Raw genomic sequence first — 9320 nt, forward strand, 5'->3', positions numbered from 1 at the left:
AAATGATGAAACCAATATGAGATGATTGACCTTGGGTTATTACATTATTTCTGGGTTTAGGTGTGATACAAACAGAGTCCTACATCTTCTTGCATCAGAAGAAATATGCAAGGACATTGCTGGACAAGTTTGGTTTCAAAGATTACAAATCACTTGCTACTCCTCTTGCAGTGAATGAAAAATTATCTAAGGTAGATGGGAGTGAACAAGCTGATGAAAGTGTGTATAGGCAGATAGTTGGAAGTCTGTTATATTTGACTGTAACAAGACCGGATCTCATGTTTGCAACAAGCCTTTTGGCTAGATTTATGCATGGTCCAACCTGAAAACATATGGGAACCACTAAGAGGATACTCAGATACATTCAAGGCACACTTGATTATGGCATAGCATATGGGAAAGGGAAAGAAGCAATGCTTATTGGCTACTGTGATAGTGATTGGTTAGGGAGTGAAGATGACACGAAAAGCACATCTGAATATGCATTTAGTCTTGGATCAAGTGTATTTTCTTGGGCATCTGTCAAGCAAAGCAGTGTTGCTTGACAGATAAACACTTAGAAGGGAGTGTTGAAATATAAGTGTTTTAGTTGATATTACTTTGTATTTAGTTTAAATTTACAAATTTAAATGTGAGCCCTTGGATTACAGTCCAAGTGGACAGCTAAGATGTAATCTTAGAATAGAAGAATGGATGGCTAAATTTGGATGATGTAATGTGGGAATATTCTGTTCCCAACAGTTAAGTGTGCACAGTGTGTGCGTGAATTAGAATGAGAATTCATCTGCTTCTTCCTCAAGCTCTGATCTCTCCAAAATCTAACATTTTGGTCAGTCTGCTTACAAGTTTCAATTCTTTTTGTTGTTCTAACTAGGTACAACAACATAATTTCGACGGAATCCGAAAAAGCTCCCACTGTAAGAAAGTGGAAAAACGAAGTGGGAAAAAAAGCAATGCTCCAGATGTGGGGATAACATGGGATTGCATCTGCATCATCTGGAAGAAGTTGGTGTCATCTGAGGAGAGGCCTAAGAATTTATTTTATTTTTTGCAATTTTGAGAGATGAGAATGAAGCCCCCGTGGACCAATAAAAAATCATGTATTTTTCAGAGATGGGATTTGTACGGTTGTACAATTCTTTTGATTCCACTTTATAGTGTGCATGTGAATGACTATTTAATATACTTATCTCAGCTTCCCTATTTTCCGTTTAAAGTTATTCATAAATCATTTCTATTCAATTTCAGTTCTCTAATCAGGTTTCGAATTGGCTATTTAATACATGTTGGTAAACATTTGTACTGAACAATTTCACTAATTAGCTGGAGCCAAGTCGTGGCTCCGCTCTTTGTTATAATATTATTTTGTACTCGGTAACAATTTCAGTAAGTTGAAGTCGTCTTTTTTGCAATATAATTTGAAGTTGCTGAAGAGAGAGTCTCAACAGTCGACTATGTAGAAGAGAAAAAAAAAGAGAGAAACTGAAGAGAGTTGCCACACCTTCAAGTACTGGAAGATTTATTTATTTATTTGAAACAAGTGAATCGAGTTTGTAGCCCCAACTAATATCCATTTTACAAACATTTTATTAGTGTTGACATTCAGTAATAGTCAAACCCAGTCTACCAATAAGAGATCAACATGTGGACTCTAACCACGAGAGATCAACTAACGGCTCGGTCAAATGTCGACCACACCCCATGAGAGGGGTGGCCCCTAGAATTTTCCTCAGGCGGCCCTGTGCACCGCTTTTCATTAGAGCATGTTTAGCGCTGCTGGTTTGCTCGGGCAAGAGGGAGTCTAGGCCCAGCTTTTGTCTCCAACGCACAAAGGCAAGACCAGGCAATTGATGGGGGCCACAAGCCTGGGCAGGCCCAAAGCCAAATCTTGCTTGAGTTTGCTAACGTCGTTGATGACGTCAGCAACTAAAATTTTTTTTAAAAAAATCAAAATTTTAAATACCTAGTCTTATTTTTCACTTCTTATGCCAAAATTAATGGTTTAAGTGTAAAAAATATAAAATAAATTAAAATGAATAGTAATTGCCCTTGCCCTTGCCATTTGGGGTGGAACTAAAAAAGGCAAGTCTATTAAAATGAATAGTGATTGCCCTTGCCCTTGCCATTTGGGGTGGAACTAAAAAAGGCAAAGCTGCCACTATTCACGTGAATAGTGGCAGCCCTTGCCTTGCCTTAGCCTTTTGGGTTGAATTTGCTCTTAGAAGAGAGAAAATGGGGGAGGAGAGAGCAAAACACACCCCCCCTCCCTCCCTAAAAATCTGAATTTTTTAAAATTACAAAATTGCCCTTAACTACCGTAGATCATAACTCCTTTGTTTTAACTCATATTCGAGCCCAACATGATAGGACCCACCCTAGATTCTCCCTCAGAACCCATGACGAACCCTGCTTCTTGTCCGACATCCCACTTTATTAAAAGTCATTTAGCCCTAATTTAAACTGATCGACTATTCGACTTCTACTAAAATTTCGATAGAGTCCCCACTGTAACTGGAATATTTCCTAATTTATAGTACCTGCAAACAAATGCAAGAATAAACCTAACTTCTAGCATGCACAAAGTGAAGTCACGCAAAACAGTTAAGATCATGCCTTCTACCCAAACTCAAAACGAGCAAGCAGAGCTACTAAAAATTAAGTTTACAACCTGGGGAAAAATAAAATGTACAGAGTGATAGTAGCACACTACTATGGAGCGGATAACGATGATGCCTCGACGACGTGGTCTCAACCTCAGCTATCTAGAACCTGGGGGGGCGCAAAACAAAAAATGTGAGTAGACGAAAACAAGCGTTAAACATCATTTATATTCAACATAAATAACCCCTCCGTTTTAGAAAATAATGTAAACTTGTTAATTTATTCCTTATTGTAAAACCATAAATTCAACACCACTAAAGTAAACCCATTAGTATAAAATATAATCATCAAAACCCAAAATTCTTTTTCCAGCAACCATACCCTTGTAAAAATACAATAAGCCAAGTAATTTCCAAATATCCCATCTCAATTCCGAAATTCATTTCAAATGTTCATTCCTGTGCAAAGTATTCTCAATGCACATGCCCAAGAAACCTCAACATGGAAATAAATTCACATATACCCATATAAATGTGTGTGTGTGTGTGTGTGTGTATATATATATATACACGCACAAACATTCACCATAACAAGATATGTACCAGGGGAAACAATCCAACTCGGGGACTGTTTGTTCTCAACCACATGTCGGGATTCTGCATCATACATGTGTAAGGATGAGTAGTCCAACCAGGGGACTTTTGCTCCCCAACACACACATGGGGACCTGCATTGTACGTGTAGCTGAATCCAATCATACGCGTAGACTAACATCCTCACATACCTCCCAAAAAGTATATGTGTGCCCTGATGGGTCCCAAAGACCAACTTTAATTCTTTTCCATCATCCTTTTCATATCGAACCAGGGGAAGGTACAACAAATGGTGTGTAGCCACATAAATCCCATATCCCAAAATATATCAAAATCCATATACTTTAATAATAATAATAAAATAATAATCCCTAGAAATCCCATATCACAATGTAAAAGCCAAGACTAGCCTGATAATATAATCCCATAATCTCAATTAACCCAAAATAACCAATTTTCCAATCAAATCAAATTTATGCAAGCAATTCCATGTTTGAAAAACAATGTTCATTTAAAAATATATGTCCACTCACAACAAGTCCAATGCTGCTGAATTCTGAGAGGACTCTTCCTCTGGAGTATGCGAAGTGTGGTACCTATTCGAGAGAATACACGGACTTAATTACCAAACGTACCTAACAATGAACTTTAACTCAAAACTCCAGTTCCCAAGTCTCGAAGTGTGCACAACCTTTATGAAGGTTTACAAGGTCATTCTAGTACTTCATGAAGGATAAGACAGTCCTGGAAGACTCATGGTCAACCGAGCAGTCAAACTTTCCATATTGGTCAATCGGGCCAGCGAGGCTCACAAGGCCCACGACCTCCGATTTCTGATCCGAAAGTTTCTACACAGTCCTAGAGGTACCAGGAACAACATAGTTAAAATTGGAACCGATCGAACGGTCCGAACCTATCGAATCTGGATATCGCATAATAGGTGCAATATCCATTCAATAGTCAAACGACAACCAATTCCAATTTCGAGCATAGAGTCGTGCTCAGGACGACATGGGGAGTATTTTAGGACATAATGGGCCGACACACAGTGGCCCACGCATCGCCAACCACTGCGGGCAGCGTGTGGGTGTCTTGAGAATTTCACGTTTCAATAATTAATAAAAGTAAAAGAAAATTGAACCAAACAAATTAAGAAAGTCCCATCTTCTATTTCTTCACTTTCTCCGTCTAAACAACTCAGGTCTCATAGAAAACCTTTTTTCTTTTTTTCTTTTTTTATCATTATCAAAGCTGCACCGGTTTGTTGGGTCACAATCTCTAGATCCTCTCAATTCTCTGATAAATTTTCTGGTCTTTTTCGGCAAGGCTTATGGTCTCTACGGAGGTTGAAGACAAAAATTTCAGGGAGGCAAAAACAAAGCATTGAAATAGAGGGACAAAAAGTTCTCAATCTACATGTGAAATCTGCTATTCCACCAAAGAATTGTGATGATGTGGAAAGAGAAAGTGAAAAGAGTTCGTGTTGGTTTTGATCGAAGTTGGTCCTAATTTTTTCTGAGTCCGAGGAGATGGGTGTTGTTCATGGTGATTTTCTCGGTTGTGAAGAGGGAGAGCTAGCGTAGCTGGGACGCATTTCAGTGTGTTTAGAAAACACTGAAATCAGGGGCGGAGCTAAAATTGTAAAAGTGGAGGGGCCGAAGTAGAAAATACAAGTATATAAAACACCTAAGTATTCAATACTTACATGTTTAGAATTAAATATTTCTAATTGTGCCATGTCTAATTTGTTTTAGAGGAAATTTTAACTTAAATTTTAAGTTGTTTATTACAAATTCTATATATCATATATAATATAATAAAGGTGTGATAAAAATATAAGGGGGCCAGGGCCACTCCAGGTCTAGGAGTGGCTCCGCCACTGACTGAAATAAGACTAGGTATTTTAGGAATAATGGTGGGTGGAAAAATAAGATTGTATTTTTTAAAATTTATATTGTGGGTGAAAATATAAAGTGGATGGAAAAATAAAGCAGGTTGGTGGAAATAGCAGCCCTCATAATTAATAATTCAAGTTACAAAAATAAATCATATATCAATAATCCCCAAGAGTTTTCACCCAAACTCTAAATCATAAAAACTTAACAACAACAATTAAAATTAGAAATTGAATAAAAAAAGAGAAAAACCTACCAAGATTGAAGAACCCACTGAAGATAGGTTGGTACAATTTTTTTGAGGGAGAGAGCTATTTCTTCTTAGGCTCTCAAGGTTCAAATATAGTGTTTTGGGTGGCTAAAAGAAAAATTCTAATATTTGCTTCTAATCAAATTTATATAGATTATGAATTGCATGTTTAATATTTCTTATATGCTTCAAGAATGGGCTTATTTCTACATAGAGGACTAGGCTTATTTTAAATAGAGGGCTGACTATTATTTACTTTACCTAGATTTCGCTTATACCACTAAGCCTTAAAAAAAAAAAAACAAAACAAAAACAAAAACAAAAACCAAAACAAAATCTCCGAGAGATGTAAGTTGGGGAAGCAAATAGTGTTGGGGAAAAGTATTTTTGACTCTTAATTTCTTTTGTATATTTAATAGCCAAAATGTTAGTTAACTTAGAAATTTGACTCTCTTAATTTCTTTATTTTCTTCAAAGAATTGACTAAACAAAGAATCATACATTTGAGTTTGCTTTTGGGGCTTCCGCATTAAAAGCTTAAAGAGTACGATCCTACTAATGGTTTAGAATTAAATGAATTAGCTTACCTAAGCCGACTCCCTAATACTTGTCAAATCACACCCCAACCTTGAGTTTTGATTGAGCTTGACTATAAAGTATTTTACCCGAGCAACATATAAGAAAGGGTATCGTGTATTGATGGGGTCGACTTCTATTAGAGAGGTGGTACACTATAAAAATGTGATATGCCTAGTATTTTTCTATAAGAAGGGACACTACATGTTGGAGGCCACATAAGTCCTTGTGATTATTCAGGCTGGAGATTATCAAAGATAAACCTCTAATATTACCTTCAACTGGATTACAGAGGTATATAGTTTGATATATAAATTATTCTAATCAAATATCACAAAAACAAAATGCAAGAACAATTTTATTCGTTAAACAATTATACATTACGGATAAACCTCAATGGGCTTAAACATGAATATTACAAGCGTATATGTAAATTATTCCAAACCAATACAAGCCGGAGAGGAGAATATCAAGGATAAACCTCAATTAGATATCTTAAACCGCAAATGGGAGTTATCTTATAGTCACTGAAACCTGCATCAGAAAATAGCTTAGCCCATTCTTTCTCAGTCCTTTCTTTTCCTGTAACCAACACCATCATCAACATATCGAAGAAGAGCTGCGTCTCAATTGATTGGTCATCTCCCTTCTGCTTCATTACCATGTCAATGATAATCACCTTGCCTTTCTTTTCCTTCCTTGTAATTGCCTCTTTAGATCGCTGAAGTATTTTTATACATTCTTCATCGGACCAGTCATGCAATATCCACTGCTAGTCATGAGCAGTCACCATTCATAAGAGACGGATATACAAATAGAGAATTTCGATCTTAAACAATTATTAAGATATATAATAAACAGTCCCGATCTCTTGGACCACAAGAGTCCAAGAGATTGTGGTCACCCACCGTTGGATATTAATCCAATGGTTCAAAATGATATATATAAATGCAATATGACATAAATGATTATTACCCGATTCAAGTCAACCGTTGAATTTACATCCAACGGTGGGTGACCATAAATCTCTTGGACTACAGGGGTCCAAGAGATCAGGACTGATATAATAAAAATGATACTAGTCGGTGCTATAATAAAAATGGAATATGTACATAAAATTTGAAGATAAGAACGAAAACAAAGCAAAAGGAAAGGGTATAAACAAAAAACATGTAGTTAAGGGAAATAGCATACGTGTTAAAAATAAGGCCAATCGTATGTTTGTTGGGAAACATTATCTATGCTATGTGTTCAATTTCTTTGCTTCTTCAAATAATTCAAATTATTAGCTTCACAAGTTTGAAGGGGAAATGTCCCAATGTTAACTAATTTCTTAGCTTAAAATATCTGCAGCAGGAGGGTAAAATTTAAAAGGTTTAATGAGTGGTCCTTGTTACTTGCATGCATGTAATTATCTAAAGCAACCTTAAAATCACATAGCACCGACTAGTATCACATAGCACCGACTAGTAACATAATCTCCGAGATGTACGTACCTTCATTAAAATTGCATCTGTGTGAGGAATGGCCTCAAACATGTCCCCTCCAAAAAATTTCAAGTTCTTACTCCCTTTTAGGTCAGCGACCACATGTGGGAGATCAAATACAATGCATTCCACATGGGGAAATACATCAGCAATGGCCTTGGCCATGGTTCCTATACCACCCCCAACATCAACCAAGGACTCCAATCCCTCAAACACCCCCTTGTACTCATTACTCACCACCTTCGAGATTAGTCGAGCATCACTAGCCATGGAATCATTGAAAATGTGGGAAAGACTTGGCTCGAGGTACCCGAAATCCCAAAATGTTGTCCCATGCGCCGTGAAACATGCTGTAGGGTCATTATTTTGGAACCAAGTGCTAAAGTAATGCCATGGTTTGGTCATAAAAGGATCAAGCTGGCCAAGTAAGAAGGGTCTTGCGCTTAAGGGATCGTCCTTAAGAAGGAGCCTGGAAGCATCCGTCAGCACATAACCTTCTTCCTCATCAAGTTCACTAAGCTTTTGGCGACCGAAGAAGCCCGAGTGCACTAAGATTCGCATGAGCCGGTAGACACAATTGGATTTTGTTGGGTGGATTGGCAATGCAGATATAAGCTCAGAAAGGCTCATGGGATTGCCATGTTTCTTTATGATGTCTGGTATACCTAGTTGAACTGCACATTTGAGAGACAAAGGGTTTATGAAACTGAAAATGCAATTCCAAATGTGGGCTTGAGCTTGGAGTAGGTTGGCAGAACTCATTTCGTTACTCAAATCCATGTATTTGGCTCCAGATTAACTAGTGCGGGATAGCATGGCTAGTTAGGAATAATATATCCAAGTGTTTATGGGTCGAATGTACATGAATAATATAACAAATATTAGGCTAGTTAGGAAGAGGTTTGTAGTTTAAATGATTAAGAATATTTACTAGCACCTGAGTTCCTAGGTTCGATTCGCCCCATCCTCACAACATCTTCTATAAAAATAAAAAAAATTGTTAGCCTGGTTAGAACTTCACAATATTATGGGTCAGAAATTGAGGGATGGCGACATGTCCCAAACTGGAAGAACGACATGATGTAGCACGATCTTAGTCATGCAAACCAATATTGGCAATCGAGCAGAAATGGCAATGGAAGCCATGTGCCTTATCTCTTTCTAGGCCTACCATTTGGTTTTGGTCAGAAATTGAACCGACTAATCACTCCAATTGTTTTGGTATTGGGAACCAATTTTAGTGATGCACACTGGCTATTTGCAATGGAGCATTAAAATGACAATGGAAGTCATGTGCCTTATATCTTTCTAGGCCTACTATATATTTTCTTTTGAACAGAAATTGAACAGACTAATAACTCCAATTGTTTTGGTTTTGGGATGTCGACATGTTCCGAACCCAAAGAGCGATGTAGCACAATCTTATTGATGCACACTAGCTATTTGCAATGGAGCATAAATGCAGATGGAAGACATGTGACTTGTCTCTTTCTAGGCCTACTATTTGGTTTTGCTCAGAAATTGAACTGACTAATAACTCAAATTGTTTTGGCTTCACATGTGGACCATTATGTGGTGTTTCCACATGAGGGGTCGTGTTGAACAATATAAAGTCTCACATCAAAATGTTCACACAACATATAAGTGGTTCCACTACTAATACACCTACTGAATATGAAGGTGATTAAGTTGGGGACAATACTGATATATGTTGCTAGTAGTGGACCACTAGCATGCCGCTCTTAAATTTATCATATATTATTTATATATTATATAATATATATCTAGAAAATGTCCTCATGTGAAATAAAAATAAGTTACCCATCCCTTTTTACATATCTGATACGTAAATTATATGCACAATATTCAAATAAGTACAAAGTCTATAAAAAAAGGGAGATATTTAGTCATACACCCA

At 37.0% G+C, this 9320-nt stretch overlaps 1 protein-coding gene across 1 annotated transcript; it reads right to left on the reverse strand.

Annotated features, from left to right (window-relative positions):
• LOC109948891 (trans-resveratrol di-O-methyltransferase-like) lies at positions 6252–8233 on the reverse strand. The gene is made up of 2 exons (XM_020562715.1): positions 7412–8233; positions 6252–6684 (listed from the first exon to the last, which is right to left on the reverse strand). Exons 1-2 carry the CDS (start codon positions 8180–8182, stop codon positions 6385–6387), a joined length of 1071 nt encoding a protein of 356 aa, XP_020418304.1. The 5' UTR covers positions 8183–8233; the 3' UTR covers positions 6252–6384.

Source organism: Prunus persica, chromosome G4 (assembly GCF_000346465.2).
Source record: "Prunus persica cultivar Lovell chromosome G4, Prunus_persica_NCBIv2, whole genome shotgun sequence".
Classification (NCBI taxonomy): domain Eukaryota; kingdom Viridiplantae; phylum Streptophyta; class Magnoliopsida; order Rosales; family Rosaceae; genus Prunus; species Prunus persica.

What these genes read in the sequence shown, in the direction of transcription:
- LOC109948891 (XM_020562715.1), bottom strand. Translation starts at nt 8,182, where the DNA reads ATGGATTTGAGTAACGAAATGAGTTCTGCCAACCTACTCCAAGCTCAA. An exon ending in CAGATGCAATTTTAATGAAG is followed by an intron (nt 6,685 to 7,411) that starts GTACGTACATCT and finishes CATGACTAGCAG; the next exon opens with TGGATATTGCATGACTGGTC.